General features: G+C 46.4%; 2 protein-coding genes across 2 annotated transcripts; one reads left to right on the top strand and one right to left on the bottom strand.

Moving 5' to 3' along the window:
- The first annotated feature begins 64 nt into the window (after nt 1-64).
- On the top strand, nt 65-11379 carry LOC133522579 (vang-like protein 1). Its single transcript, XM_061857924.1, has 6 exons — nt 65-710; nt 1351-2250; nt 2925-3060; nt 3288-3438; nt 5743-5994; nt 10964-11379. The coding sequence occupies exons 1-6, from the start codon at nt 625-627 to the stop codon at nt 11080-11082; spliced, it is 1644 nt and encodes a 547-aa protein (XP_061713908.1). The 5' UTR covers nt 65-624; the 3' UTR covers nt 11083-11379.
- A 4245-nt stretch (nt 11380-15624) lies between these two features.
- Nucleotides 15625-19903, bottom strand: LOC133522575 (leucine-rich repeat-containing protein 70-like). The gene is made up of 2 exons (XM_061857921.1): nt 18562-19903; nt 15625-16932 (listed from the first exon to the last, which is right to left on the bottom strand). Exons 1-2 carry the CDS (start codon nt 19653-19655, stop codon nt 16680-16682), a joined length of 1347 nt encoding a protein of 448 aa, XP_061713905.1. The 5' UTR covers nt 19656-19903; the 3' UTR covers nt 15625-16679.
- Between the last annotated feature and the right edge of the window lie 5 nt (nt 19904-19908).

Raw genomic sequence — 19908 nt, 5'->3', positions numbered from 1 at the left:
ACCGCCAATATCACTATCACAGGACCATTTACAAAAAAATATTTGGCAATTATATAAATAAAAAAATGTGTTCGTGATACATTTATAAATACAATGATGTACGATTTTTATTTATTTAATTTAAATATAAAACCTTTTTGTTACAAAAAAAAACATTATGACAGCAAATTTAAAAACGGTTATGTTACGGTTTCCGAACGTGTCTTGTAGTATTATCCCACTAAATTTGAAAACAGCGATGAGTTTAGAGATATACAGAGAGAGTCGTATATTTCTACTTGTGTGCGAGTGAGATGTACTATTAGAAATTTTGCGAACACGTACATTTAATTTTGCAGCGTGGTTGTAATGTGATTTCGCCCGAGCAACCCATAAAACGACGCTTTTATGTGAAAATCCCGTAATTATTGATAATGCAGCGTTAATTTCACCTTAAATACGATAAAATCGAAAACCAGCGATGCTTTCTTTGATACTAAAGGCAGACATTGTTAGTGTGTAAAGTAGTGTTCCGTGTGCAGAGTTCCGTGAAGCGCTGGGCATTTTAATTGCCCTTCGTGATTTGATTAGTGCAGGAAGAATGTGGTTGTGGTTGCAGAGGGTCGCCGATGGGTGAGTCCTACGATGGAGACGGAATCCGTGCGCTCTGAGCTGAGCAGTCGGTCGCGGCGGAGCTCGAGGCATCGGCAGCACACGCACAGGAGTACCCGGTATGTTTATCTTACGAATTCTGAGGCTTACATTCATTAAATCTCACCCTCCGCCCTTAATTTAGCATAAAATCCTCCTCAAATTAATTTGAGATTGGAATTTGATTAGAAATGTCGTAAAAACTAGTTTTTCATTCATAAAGTGACAGCCAAAAGTAAATCATGATGCATGTCAACCTAGTTATAACTGGAAATGCCTGCTCAAGTAGGGCTGGTATGTATGTACCACACACGCTGTTTACATTGCTGTCATCATTCTAATTGGATTAGTGGAGTTTAATAATTTAATTGGACTGAGTGCATTATAATAGAGGGTTCATTTATGTTTGTTTATGAGAGCTATGAAATAGATTGTAATGAGCGTGCTCTATAGCTTGGTTAGTTCTTGATATAGTGTGCTGTGTTTTAAGAAATATGGTATCTAATTTAGGCTGTTAAAAACAACAATATTTACTACCTTTTTTAATGGTAAAATGTTCCAATAGTGAACTGACATACTTAAGAACCTATGAAAACAGTTATAGAGATTCTTTCTCAATTTGACTGTGGCCATAGAACCTTATATTATATCTTACAAATAGAAAACCTGTTTTTAAATGTTATTGTTAGTGTTATAATTATAATCATTCTACTGTTGCAGAAGTTCAAAATCCCAGAGAAAAGACGGCAGTGACATAATGGCTCCCTTCCAAACTAGTGTTAACATCAACCCAGAGACCGGCCGGGATGGCCAAGAAGTCATTGAAGTCCAGATTCTTCCACAAGATGAGAACTGGGGCGAAAACACAACTGCCGTTACAGGAAACACATCGGAAGGCTCACAATCTATGGAGGATGTCAGTAATTGGCCTATAGAGTCTGATAGCGGGATCGGATTCATGTGCTCCAGATATTTCGGGACCACTGTAGCTCTAGGGCTTTCTTTTGTGTCCTTTGTGAGTCCATTGGCTATGGTTGTGTTACCAAAGATTGGGTTCTTTCCTGGACTGACTGATAACATAGCAATACAGCCAAGCCAAAGAATGCAGCTTTTATCATGTACTGCACAATGCAAAGGGATCCTACTCTCTTTAGCGTTTAAATTAGTTTTACTTGCCATAGGAGTATGGGCGGTATTCTTACGGCCTCGCAATGCAATTCTCCCAAGGATATTTGTCTTTAGAGCTACAATTTTAGTAATTCTCTCTGTTTGCACATTCTCATACTGGCTTTTCTACATTGTACAAATTACCGAAGCCACTAAAGCATTAGCTTTAGGCGAAGAAGCAGTAGATTACAGTGCTTTAGTCTCCTATGTTTCAAGCTTTGCTGACACCCTGCTATTTATACACTACATAGCCGTAATACTCATGGAGATCCGTCACCTAGAGCCCGTGTATTACATAAAGATAGTCCGGAGCCCTGATGGAGAGAGCAAGTCGTACTGTATAGGGCAGCTCAGCATACAGCGGGCAGCTGTGTGGGTACTGCAGAAGTATTATACTGAGTTCCCGATATACAATCCATATTTGGAGAAGATTCCTATATCAAAGTCACAAAGGTAAATATGAGTTTTTATTTTATTGTGAATGGTAACAGGCGGATCCATACAGAACGAGACGCTTCCCGAGGAAATTGCCGCTCTAAGCAACTCTGGCTGTGAATACGTGCCACGAGGCAATGCTTCCTCAATCCTTTAGACAAGGCACGTCTACATAGACCGAGCTGTGAGGGTCTACCTAATAAGATCCCTTAGTCAATAAAAATGTTGTTTTATTTCTGCAATGCAATTTTTTTAAGATACACAATAAATTTGCAAATTTTGATCCGTTTCGGGAGCAACACATTGCAAGTTTTTATAGTAAAATTGTATATTTACGATTTTAACCAGCAAATAGACATTTCTATTTAAAGTTTTACCAAATTTTTTTGTGCTAGGTTCCCAATGGAATGTTTATATTATTTCTACTCAGAATTACAAGCCTTTTTTATTTTTCGTAAAAAAAGTGTCCCCAAAATGTTTGGTCCGTTTGGTTCTTTTATGACTAGCAAAACGGAAAAAGAATTTTATGAAATTTTAAGGACACTTTTTTTGGCATTAGGATCAAAAACGCTCGTGATTCTGAGTGGAAATAATATTGTTTATATTTTATTTTATTTCTAAAAACTAAAATGCAAGTTGGGAGTACAACTTTAAATAGAAATGCCCAAATTAAGTCCGCATCCATATTCCAGGAAACAGTCCAGCATAAAATTTTATGAGGTCGATGGCAATTCCACGACGCAAGCGCCGCGCTCCACTACGGGGTCTTGCTCGGGCTCCAGACGCCGCGACTCGGGCTCCGCGCACAACGAGCGCTACTACGAGGAGGTCCGAGCTTTTATACCTCTAAAATCTTTTTTACCTGTCTTTTAGGGTATTTTTTTTCCATCGAAGGCCAGTTACACGTACCCGTTGACCTTAACGAGTCGGGTTCAGTTAAAGTTGTATAAATAGTAATTAGCTGCAACATCTGAGACTTCACATAATGCACGGCGTTTGTCTAGCGATAGTTGTATTGTAATTGTTTAAGTAACGTAGTGAATTGTATACGTCAGGCGGAGCGCGAGCGGCGGGTGCGCAAGCGGCGCGCGCGGCTGCTGAGCGCGGCGGAGGACGCCTTCGCGCACGTGCGGCGCGTGCGCGTCGCCGCCGCCAACGGAGCGTTAGGGCCCCGGGAGGCCGCGCAGGCTGTCTTCCCCTCGCTTGGTGAGCTTATGTTGCTAGCTACTTCTAGGATTCTCTGTTGGTACGCTACAAAGCGGGTAAACCACATAATCGGCTACGCCCGTAGCGCATGGCATCGCGCATCGTTTGTCCCTTTCCATCATACCAATACGTCGGTAAGGGACAAACGATGATTAGCGGCATCGTAACTTTAATACACGTTTATGAATAAGGGGGAAGGAGTATGTGTAATTACAATAAATGTGCATTAACAAGAAACGAATGGTATCATGTCTACACTCCTTTTTAGATGGTTTGAATTTTAATTAGATCCTGATCTTGGGCTTGACATTTGAGTCACGTTACGTAGTTTAGAGTTAAGGCTGCACCCGACGCCAACGGCCTTGCGCGTTTCGACGCAACTGATACCCCTCACCGCTCCACCCACTGCAAAAAATCGAGCGGGCAGAAGTATGCGTTCGAAATAGAATTTCGCTTGCTCATGCGCGCAACGCAGCACAGGTCCGTCTAGCAACACGACTTGCTCCGCACTGACTATACGAACGCGAGCGGGGTAAAGGTAGGAACTTAGGTGGGATTAAGGGTTAATTTTTAGTTTTATGTAGACTTAATTTTTAGTAGGCACAGTTTTATGAATTTGCAAAAAGAAAGAAAACCAAATCATTTTGTAGTGTTTTGTGAGAAAGATTATAAAGTTTCATATATTTTCGATAAAAGTTGCAGTAGTAATAAGGTTACAACTGAAATAAATAGGAGTGACTTCAAGATTTTTTTTCTTCACTTATTTAAATTAAAACAAGATTTTCAGCAAAACCATATTATTTCTCATATCTTGTAGATTGTTTTATATTTTTTTAACCGCTCATTAAGTGCCATACTTAATATAAAAAATAGTTCAGAGTAATTCAGTTTTACGGTATTTTGCGGTTGGAGGACCCTGAAATCCAGTATACAAAATGAAGAATGTTAAGTATTATAATTATTATAAAACATTTGCGTATTAAAGATTGTGGTTTCAAAAATATAACTATTTATTTTGTAGGTATTGTAAAGGTATGTAATACAGTCTTGGGTTGAGAATTATGAAAAATCAGGCGATAGACGACATGCATAATGTCGTTGGGTGACAACCAAACCTCAGTAATTACAAAAAAAAATCAGTCTTGTTTTGATACTTGTTGGGGGTGCGCGTGCCGCGGCCGCTGCCGGCGGTCATCGCGGGCGCGGCCTGTTGGCCGAAAGGTGTGGTATTTCGGTTCCGTGGGAATCTGCCGAACCCTACTTCACAAGGATTAAGCTTTTATTGTATAGAATGTGTTTGTCCACGTATAGTCGAGCCGTTAACCACGTATAATACGATGAATTTTATCGACAAATCACCTCTCATACCTATGTTTTTTCTCAACCATTTTAAAACTGCACCCCTTCAAAGTTTTATGCTGCCGAACACGACTGCACTTGATTAATGTACCCTTATCTGTCAATTTATCTATCGAACATAAAAAAAAAAAACATTCGATAGCTTGTGAATTAGGGCATTAATTTCAAGCATAAATTTCCACAATTACTCGAGAATTGATAACAAAGATAAGAATTGTCGTATCCATGGGGCTTAGTTACCTGAAAATAAATGATTTGATTCTAGTTATTACTACGGTTCACTATGGATTTGAACGTAAGTAGCGAGTTCTGGTTGTCACTCGATAAATATACAAGTTTGAGTAATTGTTCGTAATATTAGTTGTGGTTTTTTATTTTTACAATATTTTTGTTCCACGTAGTTTTTCGATCCGGGCCAATTTTTCGTTGTTTTTTTAGTAAAAAACCTTACAAGTGCGAGTCGGACTCGCGCACCAAGTGTTCCGTTTAAAGTTAACTAATTTATTGCTTTATTTTTTACAAATTCAGTTTTCAAATTTTTTCGGGTATTTGTAGTCACTACATTAAATGTAGTGTAAGACGATTTTACTTCACAAATTTCATAGTTCGAAGTGAACGAGAGGTATAGAGGTTTTTTGCGGCTTTAGGGGTCGTATCTTTTTTTTACGTTAACTTAGAAGTTTGATTTTTTCACAGCTTCAAGGAACCGTAGACCCGAGTATATAGTTCTAATTTGAACTCGATACCTTCTCGCGTTCCCGAGGTAAAGGGTCTCGACAGACCGACGGACGGACGGACGGACAATAAAGTGATCCTATAAGGGTTCCGATTTCTCTTTTTGAGGTACGGAACATTAAGAAGGACGTCAGGAAATATATTATTGACAAGTGAATTCGTAAAATGTTAGGTTATGATTATTTAGTGATGAGGGCATGTGTTTCCCAGCGCGCGCGCTGCAGAAGTACCTGCGCGCGACGCGGCAGCAGCCGCGGCACTCGGCCGAGGCCGTGCTGGCGCACCTGGCGCGCTGCCTGGCGCGCGACGCCTCGCCGCGCGCCTTCCTCGAGCCCTTCCTCGTGGAGGCGCCCGTGCTGGCCGCCGACCAGGAGGCGCGCCGCACGCAGCGCTGGGCGCTCGTCGCCGACGACCTGCTGGCCCGCCCGCTGGCCGACAACCAGGAGTTCCAGTTGAGACAAGGTAACCGAGGCCGTGCCGGCGCCCTCCTCGAGCCCTTCCTCGTGGAGGCGCCCGTGCTGGCCGCCGACCAGGAGGCGCGCCGCACGCAGCGCTGGGCGCTCGTCGCCGACGACCTGCTGGCCCGCCCGCTGGCCGACAACCAGGAGTTCCAGTTGAGACAAGGTAACCGAGGCCGTGCCGGCGCCCTCCTCGAGCCCTTCCTCGTGGAGGCGCCCGTGCTGGCCGCCGACCAGGAGGCGCGCCGCACGCAGCGCTGGGCGCTCGTCGCCGACGACCTGCTGGCCCGCCCGCTGGCCGACAACCAGGAGTTCCAGTTGAGACAAGGTAACCGAGGCCGTGCCGGCGCCCTCCTCGAGCCCTTCCTCGTGGAGGCGCCCGTGCTGGCCGCCGACCAGGAGGCGCGCCGCACGCAGCGCTGGGCGCTCGTCGCCGACGACCTGCTGGCCCGCCCGCTGGCCGACAACCAGGAGTTCCAGTTGAGACAAGGTAACCGAGGCCGTGCCGGCGCCCTCCTCGAGCCCTTCCTCGTGGAGGCGCCCGTGCTGGCCGCCGACCAGGAGGCGCGCCGCACGCAGCGCTGGGCGCTCGTCGCCGACGACCTGCTGGCCCGCCCGCTGGCCGACAACCAGGAGTTCCAGTTGAGACAAGGTAACCGAGGCCGTGCCGGCGCCCTCCTCGAGCCCTTCCTCGTGGAGGCGCCCGTGCTGGCCGCCGACCAGGAGGCGCGCCGCACGCAGCGCTGGGCGCTCGTCGCCGACGACCTGCTGGCCCGCCCGCTGGCCGACAACCAGGAGTTCCAGTTGAGACAAGGTAACCGAGGCCGTGCCGGCGCCCTCCTCGAGCCCTTCCTCGTGGAGGCGCCCGTGCTGGCCGCCGACCAGGAGGCGCGCCGCACGCAGCGCTGGGCGCTCGTCGCCGACGACCTGCTGGCCCGCCCGCTGGCCGACAACCAGGAGTTCCAGTTGAGACAAGGTAACCGAGGCCGTGCCGGCGCCCTCCTCGAGCCCTTCCTCGTGGAGGCGCCCGTGCTGGCCGCCGACCAGGAGGCGCGCCGCACGCAGCGCTGGGCGCTCGTCGCCGACGACCTGCTGGCCCGCCCGCTGGCCGACAACCAGGAGTTCCAGTTGAGACAAGGTAACCGAGGCCGTGCCGGCGCCCTCCTCGAGCCCTTCCTCGTGGAGGCGCCCGTGCTGGCCGCCGACCAGGAGGCGCGCCGCACGCAGCGCTGGGCGCTCGTCGCCGACGACCTGCTGGCCCGCCCGCTGGCCGACAACCAGGAGTTCCAGTTGAGACAAGGTAACCGAGGCCGTGCCGGCGCCCTCCTCGAGCCCTTCCTCGTGGAGGCGCCCGTGCTGGCCGCCGACCAGGAGGCGCGCCGCACGCAGCGCTGGGCGCTCGTCGCCGACGACCTGCTGGCCCGCCCGCTGGCCGACAACCAGGAGTTCCAGTTGAGACAAGGTAACCGAGGCCGTGCCGGCGCCCTCCTCGAGCCCTTCCTCGTGGAGGCGCCCGTGCTGGCCGCCGACCAGGAGGCGCGCCGCACGCAGCGCTGGGCGCTCGTCGCCGACGACCTGCTGGCCCGCCCGCTGGCCGACAACCAGGAGTTCCAGTTGAGACAAGGTAACCGAGGCCGTGCCGGCGCCCTCCTCGAGCCCTTCCTCGTGGAGGCGCCCGTGCTGGCCGCCGACCAGGAGGCGCGCCGCACGCAGCGCTGGGCGCTCGTCGCCGACGACCTGCTGGCCCGCCCGCTGGCCGACAACCAGGAGTTCCAGTTGAGACAAGGTAACCGAGGCCGTGCCGGCGCCCTCCTCGAGCCCTTCCTCGTGGAGGCGCCCGTGCTGGCCGCCGACCAGGAGGCGCGCCGCACGCAGCGCTGGGCGCTCGTCGCCGACGACCTGCTGGCCCGCCCGCTGGCCGACAACCAGGAGTTCCAGTTGAGACAAGGTAACCGAGGCCGTGCCGGCGCCCTCCTCGAGCCCTTCCTCGTGGAGGCGCCCGTGCTGGCCGCCGACCAGGAGGCGCGCCGCACGCAGCGCTGGGCGCTCGTCGCCGACGACCTGCTGGCCCGCCCGCTGGCCGACAACCAGGAGTTCCAGTTGAGACAAGGTAACCGAGGCCGTGCCGGCGCCCTCCTCGAGCCCTTCCTCGTGGAGGCGCCCGTGCTGGCCGCCGACCAGGAGGCGCGCCGCACGCAGCGCTGGGCGCTCGTCGCCGACGACCTGCTGGCCCGCCCGCTGGCCGACAACCAGGAGTTCCAGTTGAGACAAGGTAACCGAGGCCGTGCCGGCGCCCTCCTCGAGCCCTTCCTCGTGGAGGCGCCCGTGCTGGCCGCCGACCAGGAGGCGCGCCGCACGCAGCGCTGGGCGCTCGTCGCCGACGACCTGCTGGCCCGCCCGCTGGCCGACAACCAGGAGTTCCAGTTGAGACAAGGTAACCGAGGCCGTGCCGGCGCCCTCCTCGAGCCCTTCCTCGTGGAGGCGCCCGTGCTGGCCGCCGACCAGGAGGCGCGCCGCACGCAGCGCTGGGCGCTCGTCGCCGACGACCTGCTGGCCCGCCCGCTGGCCGACAACCAGGAGTTCCAGTTGAGACAAGGTAACCGAGGCCGTGCCGGCGCCCTCCTCGAGCCCTTCCTCGTGGAGGCGCCCGTGCTGGCCGCCGACCAGGAGGCGCGCCGCACGCAGCGCTGGGCGCTCGTCGCCGACGACCTGCTGGCCCGCCCGCTGGCCGACAACCAGGAGTTCCAGTTGAGACAAGGTAACCGAGGCCGTGCCGGCGCCCTCCTCGAGCCCTTCCTCGTGGAGGCGCCCGTGCTGGCCGCCGACCAGGAGGCGCGCCGCACGCAGCGCTGGGCGCTCGTCGCCGACGACCTGCTGGCCCGCCCGCTGGCCGACAACCAGGAGTTCCAGTTGAGACAAGGTAACCGAGGCCGTGCCGGCGCCCTCCTCGAGCCCTTCCTCGTGGAGGCGCCCGTGCTGGCCGCCGACCAGGAGGCGCGCCGCACGCAGCGCTGGGCGCTCGTCGCCGACGACCTGCTGGCCCGCCCGCTGGCCGACAACCAGGAGTTCCAGTTGAGACAAGGTAACCGAGGCCGTGCCGGCGCCCTCCTCGAGCCCTTCCTCGTGGAGGCGCCCGTGCTGGCCGCCGACCAGGAGGCGCGCCGCACGCAGCGCTGGGCGCTCGTCGCCGACGACCTGCTGGCCCGCCCGCTGGCCGACAACCAGGAGTTCCAGTTGAGACAAGGTAACCGAGGCCGTGCCGGCGCCCTCCTCGAGCCCTTCCTCGTGGAGGCGCCCGTGCTGGCCGCCGACCAGGAGGCGCGCCGCACGCAGCGCTGGGCGCTCGTCGCCGACGACCTGCTGGCCCGCCCGCTGGCCGACAACCAGGAGTTCCAGTTGAGACAAGGTAACCGAGGCCGTGCCGGCGCCCTCCTCGAGCCCTTCCTCGTGGAGGCGCCCGTGCTGGCCGCCGACCAGGAGGCGCGCCGCACGCAGCGCTGGGCGCTCGTCGCCGACGACCTGCTGGCCCGCCCGCTGGCCGACAACCAGGAGTTCCAGTTGAGACAAGGTAACCGAGGCCGTGCCGGCGCCCTCCTCGAGCCCTTCCTCGTGGAGGCGCCCGTGCTGGCCGCCGACCAGGAGGCGCGCCGCACGCAGCGCTGGGCGCTCGTCGCCGACGACCTGCTGGCCCGCCCGCTGGCCGACAACCAGGAGTTCCAGTTGAGACAAGGTAACCGAGGCCGTGCCGGCGCCCTCCTCGAGCCCTTCCTCGTGGAGGCGCCCGTGCTGGCCGCCGACCAGGAGGCGCGCCGCACGCAGCGCTGGGCGCTCGTCGCCGACGACCTGCTGGCCCGCCCGCTGGCCGACAACCAGGAGTTCCAGTTGAGACAAGGTAACCGAGGCCGTGCCGGCGCCCTCCTCGAGCCCTTCCTCGTGGAGGCGCCCGTGCTGGCCGCCGACCAGGAGGCGCGCCGCACGCAGCGCTGGGCGCTCGTCGCCGACGACCTGCTGGCCCGCCCGCTGGCCGACAACCAGGAGTTCCAGTTGAGACAAGGTAACCGAGGCCGTGCCGGCGCCCTCCTCGAGCCCTTCCTCGTGGAGGCGCCCGTGCTGGCCGCCGACCAGGAGGCGCGCCGCACGCAGCGCTGGGCGCTCGTCGCCGACGACCTGCTGGCCCGCCCGCTGGCCGACAACCAGGAGTTCCAGTTGAGACAAGGTAACCGAGGCCGTGCCGGCGCCCTCCTCGAGCCCTTCCTCGTGGAGGCGCCCGTGCTGGCCGCCGACCAGGAGGCGCGCCGCACGCAGCGCTGGGCGCTCGTCGCCGACGACCTGCTGGCCCGCCCGCTGGCCGACAACCAGGAGTTCCAGTTGAGACAAGGTAACCGAGGCCGTGCCGGCGCCCTCCTCGAGCCCTTCCTCGTGGAGGCGCCCGTGCTGGCCGCCGACCAGGAGGCGCGCCGCACGCAGCGCTGGGCGCTCGTCGCCGACGACCTGCTGGCCCGCCCGCTGGCCGACAACCAGGAGTTCCAGTTGAGACAAGGTAACCGAGGCCGTGCCGGCGCCCTCCTCGAGCCCTTCCTCGTGGAGGCGCCCGTGCTGGCCGCCGACCAGGAGGCGCGCCGCACGCAGCGCTGGGCGCTCGTCGCCGACGACCTGCTGGCCCGCCCGCTGGCCGACAACCAGGAGTTCCAGTTGAGACAAGGTAACCGAGGCCGTGCCGGCGCCCTCCTCGAGCCCTTCCTCGTGGAGGCGCCCGTGCTGGCCGCCGACCAGGAGGCGCGCCGCACGCAGCGCTGGGCGCTCGTCGCCGACGACCTGCTGGCCCGCCCGCTGGCCGACAACCAGGAGCCTTAAAATAATCGTCAGTATTTTTTTAACACTTTGTATAATGGCCATAGGTACATTACACGTATACATATACACTGCTTAAATTCATTAAATTTACCTCCACATCATTTTTCTTTATTCCTCAGGTGACATCTCCCTGATCTGCTCCATCCGTCAGCTCCCCAAGTTCAACATCTCGGAGGAGGTGGTGGACCCGAAGAGCAACCGATTTGTCCTGCGCCTCAACTCCGAAACATCCGTCTGACAGGAGCTGTGGCCCGACCGGCTGGTATGACATGAGGAATTCATTTAGGCTTGCTGGAGGTACTTTTATCAGCTTCATGTAAATGGAATAAAAGTATTAGATCCGAATACCAACCAATTTGTACTGTGGTCTGTGGTTACACTCAGAAACGGTTTTACAGATGTTGTCTATTAGCTGAAATAACATGACGAACTCGTTTTGGATTACTACCTTTTCATTCACTCCTAAGCAAAAGCCATTAGAAATTAGGGGCCAGGGGCCCATTTCTCGAACGGTATTAGTGTGTTGTCATGGTGACCCATAATTCGAGAAATGGGCTGCCACCTTGAAGCGGTTATGGGCGTTTTCATTGAAACATGTACCGTACCTATTACTTTCTTTAAGCATTGATAGTTTAAATATATAAAAACATATATGTTCTGCTCAGCAACAAGTATAAATGAGATTATCATTCGATTGGATTAATATAATGTATGAAATTAAAAGATGGAGTTAGTAGGCAAAATTCTTCATCAGCCATCTCCATCATCAGCTGTATCAAATAACTGGGGACGAATTTTGAAGTTTTTCAAATTTTTGTCTCATTTAATCTTATATGTCAAAATCTTCACATCAGAAGATTGATTACGAATAATGATACTTAACTGCTTGGAATAAAGTCTGATTTTCAACGCCGCGCATATTTTAGACGCCATTTTGTAACTAAGTGCATTTAAATATAAACTTAAATTAATTTCGTTATTGATATGTACATTTTTGTGTCATATTTTAGTAGTAAGGGTATGCACAAATTTTACTTTATCGTAAGTAGCCTAGATTTCATGATTCCAGTGATGGTTTTGCCTTTTATTTGATATTTAGTAAGATTATTAGGAAATATTGACTAGGAGACGTTTTAATCTAGGTTGAATATAAAAATTAAGATAATACCGCTGAATCTCACAAAATCTTAACATGAACGAATACACTATACGAATCTCATATACTCTTTGTATGAATAATATATACATATTTACAAAGACTGCTTATCTTACTAGAATATCATTTTAACAGCAGGTCTAAGACATAAACTTAATAAAAAGTTGTGCCTTTAAGAAATAAACAATAACATGCCACCAATCTACAAAACCAGTCAATATAAAAACATCAGATATCAATACAATATATCTTTACAGCTTTTAGTATTTTTGTATAGTACCTATAGTATAGAGTAATACCATATCATAGGTTATCTTAAGATATTTATTGGGTAGGGAAACCTATCAATTGCTATTGCAAAGGCGTAAATTTACGCTTAAATAATTTAAGATGTGACACGCACAAAGTATGGCAGCGCCGTTATAAACTACATAATCTGGCTAGCCTGGAATCACCAGAGTTGATTAAGATAGGAGGTGCGAACCATAATGTTCTACCTTAAAGGAACTGTATATACTTGGAAAAATGTGACCTATGCCGCTGTGACCCGAGCGGTGCAGGCATCTGCCGTCATTGCTGTAAGAGGACGCTGGTTCCAGCTCTGGGCACTGGAGGCTATGGTCACTTTTTCCTTTGAACATGACATAATGTTTGTACTTTAAATAACACGTCAGAATTTGACGTTTAAAGTGCCGCTGTCACACTTTGTTGCTTGCCAAGGCCGTGCAGACTTAGCATAGACGGACTATATCACTTAGTTTATATAGATGGAATTAAAAATTGGGGTTTTGTTCAACTTTTTTTGATATTTTGCCGCTAATATGAACAAAAGAAACCAAGGATATTTGCAAAATAATGATGACAGCTATATATTATTACATATTCTTTTTAATTTAGACTGTAGTGTGTTATATTTTGATTTCCCTTTTTCTTAATTTATGTGTGAATTGTGAAAATATTTTTTTTTTTTTATATCGCGGCTGGTACTCGATGCAAAGACTACTTTTTATACCATACTACTGAACGAAAAGGTTGTGTATGACTGCGTTAGGTATACAAGTAAATTAATGCTAAATTAAAAGTGCAATTTGAAGTGTATACATGGAACACCAAAGATTGCTTGGTAATATTTAACATATCGCAAACAAAATTGGTATAATCATACTGAATTAATTATAACATCAATTGGTCAGTAAATTTTGAAGAAAACATTTGATGTCAACTGTTTTTTTGACGTCCAGTTTTCAAGGTAACCTGTAACGTGTAAAAATGATCTGAACACAACTTTGTTGCTAAGATATTAAGAGCGCATGTACTGTGTAGATCATTTTGAATAAGTACCTCGCTCGTTTGGCTAATTTTGTAGCTATGTAGATACAGAGTTTCAATATTCTCTCCAGGGACGTTAAAAATTCAATCGACTCAAAAAATAATATGGTGATAGTATCTTGACCTCAATTAGGTTCTGTCACGGATCTTTGCCAGTGAAATTTGCATTTTAACTACAATGAAAAAGAGTTCAATTTTCAAAGCTGCATTGTAGAGCTTTTCACAGTATTCTGTACTTCAGCTTTCGTTGTTAGACCGATAGACTAAAAGAGGTTAAGGTTTTTTGATACTCGTGTTTTTTGAATAGGTAATTAAAATTAATCATACGGAGATGCTCAAAACGCAGCCTTATGTAAATTGCTTGTGCCTGCTTTGTTAAGTAAGGAAATAGACTAAGATTGGATGTGAGGTTTGATAAAAAAATAGGAATAATGAAACCCAAGAAAACACTTTATAAACTATAATTATTAAATTTAACAGTTAATGATGTTATTTTAAAATTAGTTTTTTTAAGAGTCACACGGACCCCGCTCCGGTCAAAAATCAGCTTCCATACAAGCGGAGTTACATTCTCCTTTTAAAACTGCATGCTTGGCGTGGTTCATTTAAGTAACATATTTGTCTGGTCTGGTCTCTTACTTAAAATTGTAATACAGAGAAATTAGAGCGAGTAGAAGATTTAGCAGTGGGGCGACACTGATCCTTTCGGGCACTGTCGCCTCCGTTCGGCTCAGCGTTACTCCGAGCATTATTAGGGTTGGGACAACTTGACGTTCTTTTGCATGCACAACCACAGATAAAATAATGACTTGAATTGTCAGATTCGTCCCTGAATCGCTGTCAAACTTTGGTTTTGTGTGTCATTTCTGTACAGTAGTACTACTATTTACATAAAAATGTATACCAGCTCAATGTTCTTTGTATAACAATTTATTGCATAACCTCGATTTTATAGCGGATGCTAGGTTCGTGTGACACTTAAATCAAGGTACTTGACAATTAGTATGGCCTCTCTAGCACTAAAACGTGGGAAAAGAAGCAATACAATAACGATTCATGTCAAATAACGATTAAACTGAAAATTTATTAACTAAATTAAAACTTTAGTCGTGCATTACAGTATAATTTAGGTTGAAAAAAACCAAACCATAACCTACGATTATTCAATGTTGGTTTCCGAAACCTAAACGAGAGGCACAAATATTAAATTTGGTTGATTACTACCTACTTTTAAATTGAATTGTAAATTGACAAAGTTAGGGCCTATTTCATGTAACTTTTGGCGCGGCCAAAGTGCTTAAGAATATCTGAACTTTACCTCTACATAATAGAGGCTTTGTTCAGATATTTGTGAACACGTTGCGCGCTCCGATATAACATACCTGATGGCGACTGTACAAGCGGGGACATCTTTTTAACCAGAGACCGGTCCGGTATCCCCTTGGAGGGTTTTGGAAGGGGTATTTCGTAAGGATTTGCTTACCAATGCCTTTAACTAATACCTTTTCATTTGGCTTTTTTAGCGCTTCATAATACGGGTAAGCCGATCCCTGTTCCTAACCGCTAACCTCTTGAAGGGGTATCGATTATAAATTATAACGCTTATGCCATTATCAACTTTCTTAAAAACAGTATCAAATATTGCTGTATAAAGTGAAAGACTGGGTGTCTAGCGCGTTAACACCAGAGGTGTCATAATTTTTTGAATTAGGAAGGGTATATATACCCTTTCGTTTTAGCGGTATCTCTGGTAGGGAAATCCCTTCCTAGAGCTAAGTCAAATGAACGGGTAAGCTATTATATTATATAAATAAAGGGAAAGCCAATCGTTAGGGCTTTACGATAAACGACTAAGCCATTTAAAGGCTTTTTTATGGGAAAGGGTGGACGGGTCCCTGTTTTATGCTCGAGTTTCAAACTTCATGAAATAGGCCTATGAACTGAATTCCAATGTTTTTGAATATGTGCAATGTAAATTATAGTTTTGTGTTTGTATGTATGAATGAAAGTATTATGTTTATAACTGTAAGTGAATACTCATACTGAATCTCATAGCACAAATGTTTGCCTGGATAGCACAAAGATTTGATATGTCATTGTAAGACAATTGTACACTTTTGTATTTTTATTAAATATATAAAGTGATTTATAATGTCGTATTATTTATTTTATACCTTCATAACTTTATTTACAACTCCTTTTACTTTTAAATAATAATGCCTATATATTAAATGACCTGTTATGTATCACAGACTTTATTATTATTACTTATTCTCTATGTGGGGGGGGGGGGGGGGGGGCTGGTGACGCCCTTGAACCAAAATGATGAGACGGCAACAAATGCTCCCTTCTATCTTGCATTTTGACATAAAAATGATATTCAAATGATTTCATTTTATTATCATTCGCCAGTGCGTCTCGCTCGCTCCAATATAGGTACATATATATGATAACTAAGTACTTAACCCTTTTCCAGGCCACACCAATCTATAAGGTTTTCCCAATTAGCTTCGATGATTCATTTGACGACAAGTCACATTTCCCAAAAGTGAAATCTAATTTGAATCTTAAATCGGAGTACTAAAGTTGAAATTTTATTGGCGCATATGTGCTCGTTAAATATTATGCCTGGAAAAGAGTTAAATGGCATTATTAAGATTTTTATGTCATAATATACGTTCTTGTCTAAAATTTTTGTTCTACGCGCAAACCTTCAGTGTTATATAGGGTTCTTGCAATCTAGGTGCTTAGTTACAGTGGTGTAGAATGCACACTTGGTAACACCGTACCGTATATTCCGTGCCCCGACTATGCCATTTAGGAACGACTATAAAGATCCAGATAGCTATAAGGGAGTTTTCAGAAAATAGTACCGACCCCACTAGCGTGAGTAGTTAAGTAAAGTTAATCACTCAGTTTTGTGAGGACAATTAAGCATGAAATCTTTTTGGGAACCAACTGTGCCTTTTTTAACATTGTAATAAAATTATCGCTTATAGTTTATGAAATGAACACCAAAATCAAGTTTTTATTGAAATTAACTGATTAATTATTGTCACAAAACTGACTGCTTAACTTTTCTTAAGAGGGAAGAATAGCTTTTTAAATTTAACGGAGTAACGGTATTTTTTCTATGAAATTCCATTTCCGGAATTTTCTTAACAAATCACTTTGATTTCGATGTCGATTTCTTCAGCATAATGTATTCTAGGTATTGCAAATTTTTGAAAAACAGGAATACCTATAAACCTAGTTTTTCATTGTGTCAATAACATACTAAAAAATCATATACTTCCCTCTTCACAACTCACGCTAATTGGCTATTTCCTGAAAATTCATATACAGAAAACTTATAGTGGCGTTGAAATCACGCTGGGCAGCACCGTATACCCCGCAGCAGGGTGTAAATGCCCCAGCTCTGTGCCCCGACTGTGCCATTTGGGGACCACAATGAAGAACCATACAGCTATGAAGGCCAGCAACACACAGAAGCCGACGGCGGCGACGGTGAGCGCGGTCACGTGGCGGCCCGCCGCGCACACGAAGTAGGAGTCGGGCAGCTCGAAGACGCGCGCGTTGTATAGCGGGCGGGGTGAGCGGCATCTGAGGACAGATAATAAATAAATCAATATTATAGGACATTATTATACAAATTGACTAAGTCCCACAGTAAGCTCAATAAGGCTTGTGTTGAGGGTACTTAGACAACGATATATATAATATATAAATATCTATAAATACTTAAATACATAGAAAACACCCATGACTCAGGAACAAATATCCATGCTCATCAGCATCACACAAATACATGCCCTTACCAGGATTTGAACCCGGGACCATCAGCTTCTTAGGCAGGATCACTACCCACTAGGCCAAACCGGTCGTCAAATAATCGGGATAAAAATGTCTATACTGAAACACACACTTGTCAGTAGAAAAATGCGCGAAATTCCAATTTTCTATGGGAGAGTAAACTCTTCGGGCTTACATTTTTTAAATTTGCCGCCTTTTTCTACTGACAAGGTCGATGTGCCAAAGGATTTATAAAATCTAAGAAAACAATATGCTTTGAATTTGACTACTTGGTTTGTCATGGGCGGCACTATCATTTAGAGCCTCAAGCTCAACAAAATCAAGTATTTGGTCAAAAATCAACAAAAGTCCGAATGATGGGCCACTTGTACACTCTGCGACGAAGGTCGCCTTATAGAAAAGTTTGTTTTTTCTGGATGACATGGGTTTAGATGTAAAGCTTTGATTGGAAGTAATAGGCAAGATACTAAATTACAATTATAGTACACAATTGTATTTTTTTCGTAGGCTTTTACGTTTTTATAAAAAATTCCGCAAGTTAGTAAAAAAAGACGATTCTCATGTTTTTTTTTTTACTTCCAATATTATTTGTTACAGTTAATTTTGAAACAATGTCAAGTAATATATTGCACAGAACTGTAGGTATTTCGTCTATGAATTGGATCATTCAATTAATCGTAATAGTCGCGTCTAAACGAAGATAAATTCGATTTCGTTTTTACCCTTAGTCGTGAGATTTCGGACTGTAGTTGGATTTTTCTGCTACCTACATATTTTGTAACCATACGAAAGTAATCTGATGGCTAGCAGACGTGACAGTTGTAATATGACCGGCGAGATAACACGCGTATCGACGCCTTATCATTATCGCTGCACCTACGAGATAACGCGACAAAAGAAATGGGCCATGTTGTGTTTGCTTGCTTGCATACATTTATTGTCTGCGTTTGAGGTCATTTGCATTAGCAAAAGCGGGTCAATAACAAAAAGCAAAATTAAAAATGTCCCAGAATTTTAAGGACACATGCCTATTTGTCTGGATTTTAATGAAATCTAGTATCCTACTAACCTAACCTACTTGTATTTTACTACCTTCTGCCCGCGACGAACGATGATTGATATAAACTACCTACCCTATGTTATACTATCTCCATACCTAATTTCATCTAAGTAAATCGGTTCAGCGATTTAAGTTTGTAGGCAGAGGTATCAGACAGTTACTTCAGTTACTTTTACGAGTAAAAATGGTAGAAGTGGCATAAATACATGAACGCCTTAAAACCTAACATAAATAAGAATACAGAAACGATTTTCCGATATCAAGTAAATATTAAACCGGTAAATTGTATAACTATGTTTGCGTTGACTTTTGAAACGGTTTCGTAAGTATAAATAAAAATATAGTTAAACATTACTTACCTCAAATGGTCGTAATACTTCTCTGGTATCTGTAGTTTCTTCACCCACACAATATTGCAGTCACATATCCAAGGATTCCCCTGTAGATCTAACTTCACTAGCTGCCCAAACGGTTCAGCCAGTTTTTCATCCAATCTAGGTATCCTAGACCCAGATAGAGATAATTCTTCTAAAGTAAAATCATCGGCGTCTTCTAACACTTCCCTTCCAAAGGACAGAATACTAAATGTAGTCAGGTTTCTATTCCTTTCAAGCTCAAGTTTTTCCAATCCATGTAAATTCGTGAACACGTAATCAGGAACTTCTGTTATAGCCAAATTGTTAAGTTTCAAAATCTTTAGCGCTGGCATATCGAAGTCTTCATTAGATATTTCTTCTATAGGATTATCAGACAAGTCTAAATACTCGAGTGTGAACGGTATCTCGAAGATATCTGTTAGATTGTTGTTAGATATCGTCAGTTTCTTCAAATCATATGCTTCTACAAAAAAGTTATCAGGAACTGTGTTTAAATTGATTCCACTTATACTAATATCTTTAATTTTATGTGTAAGACCAAACCCTGATCTGTCGAATAGGTTCGTTTCTCTCAAACTTGGTCCTATGTTATTATTGTCTAAGATAATCTGATTTAAATTACTAAGACGATGAAACGCTAACTTAGTAAACGTTGTAAATCTATTATTAGCTATATTTAAATACTCCAGTTTTCTAATCTCTTTAAAAACATCTTTATCAATAAACTCCAATTGATTATTACTCAAATCCAATTGTATAAGTTCCGGTAATTGTAAAACGTTTGATTCAATTCGCGATATCTTATTATTACTCAGAATCAATTCTTTCATATACTTCGATCGATATAAATACGAGTTCGAAACGTCACTCAAGTTGTTTGATGACAAATCTAGGCTATATACCATGTTAGGTAAAGAATCTTCGACTGAAAATAACACCGGTTTAGTATAACTGCAATCCACGCTTTGGCCCAAGTATTCAATGTCACTGTAGTCTCTACACACACACAAATCACATATTGATGCGTATATTTTGACCTCGGTTATAACAAACGCGAGAACTATTAGAGCGCGCATTGTGTTATATTGCCTAGAGCCGACTGAACGCCTAGCGGCGAAATTTTATCAGCAACATTGATACCTTATCACGTTTGATTGTAATTTCATTTCGCTTCAGGTGTGTTCAAAATGTATCTTATATGTGGGGAATAAAGTCTTTTGTGTGGGTCTGGTTAAATAAAAGATTGTTTGGCATCTTGATTATATTAACCTAAGGTTGTTGACACAGGTTTTGTTGTTCAATGTAAAAAAATATATTTCATCGAGAAAT

Source organism: Cydia pomonella, chromosome 11 (genome assembly GCF_033807575.1).
Source record: "Cydia pomonella isolate Wapato2018A chromosome 11, ilCydPomo1, whole genome shotgun sequence".
In the NCBI taxonomy this organism is placed as follows: Eukaryota; Metazoa; Arthropoda; class Insecta; order Lepidoptera; family Tortricidae; genus Cydia; species Cydia pomonella.
The sequence above is the reverse complement of the archived record's forward strand: the minus strand, read 5'-3'. Positions and strand labels throughout refer to the sequence as shown.

Excerpts from the sequence above, each read along its gene's own strand:
- LOC133522579 (XM_061857924.1), top strand. The coding sequence starts at position 625 with ATGGAGACGGAATCCGTGCGCTCTGAGCTGAGCAGTCGGTCGCGGCGG. Across the intron at positions 3,439-5,742 it reads GGCTGTCTTCCCCTCGCTTG|CGCGCGCGCTGCAGAAGTAC; the intron begins GTGAGCTTATGT and ends TGTGTTTCCCAG. Across the intron at positions 5,995-10,963 it reads GGAGTTCCAGTTGAGACAAG|GTGACATCTCCCTGATCTGC; the intron begins GTAACCGAGGCC and ends TTTATTCCTCAG.
- LOC133522575 (XM_061857921.1), bottom strand. The coding sequence starts at position 19,655 with ATGCGCGCTCTAATAGTTCTCGCGTTTGTTATAACCGAGGTCAAAATA. Across the intron at positions 16,933-18,561 it reads AAGTATTACGACCATTTGAG|ATGCCGCTCACCCCGCCCGC; the intron begins GTAAGTAATGTT and ends ATCTGTCCTCAG.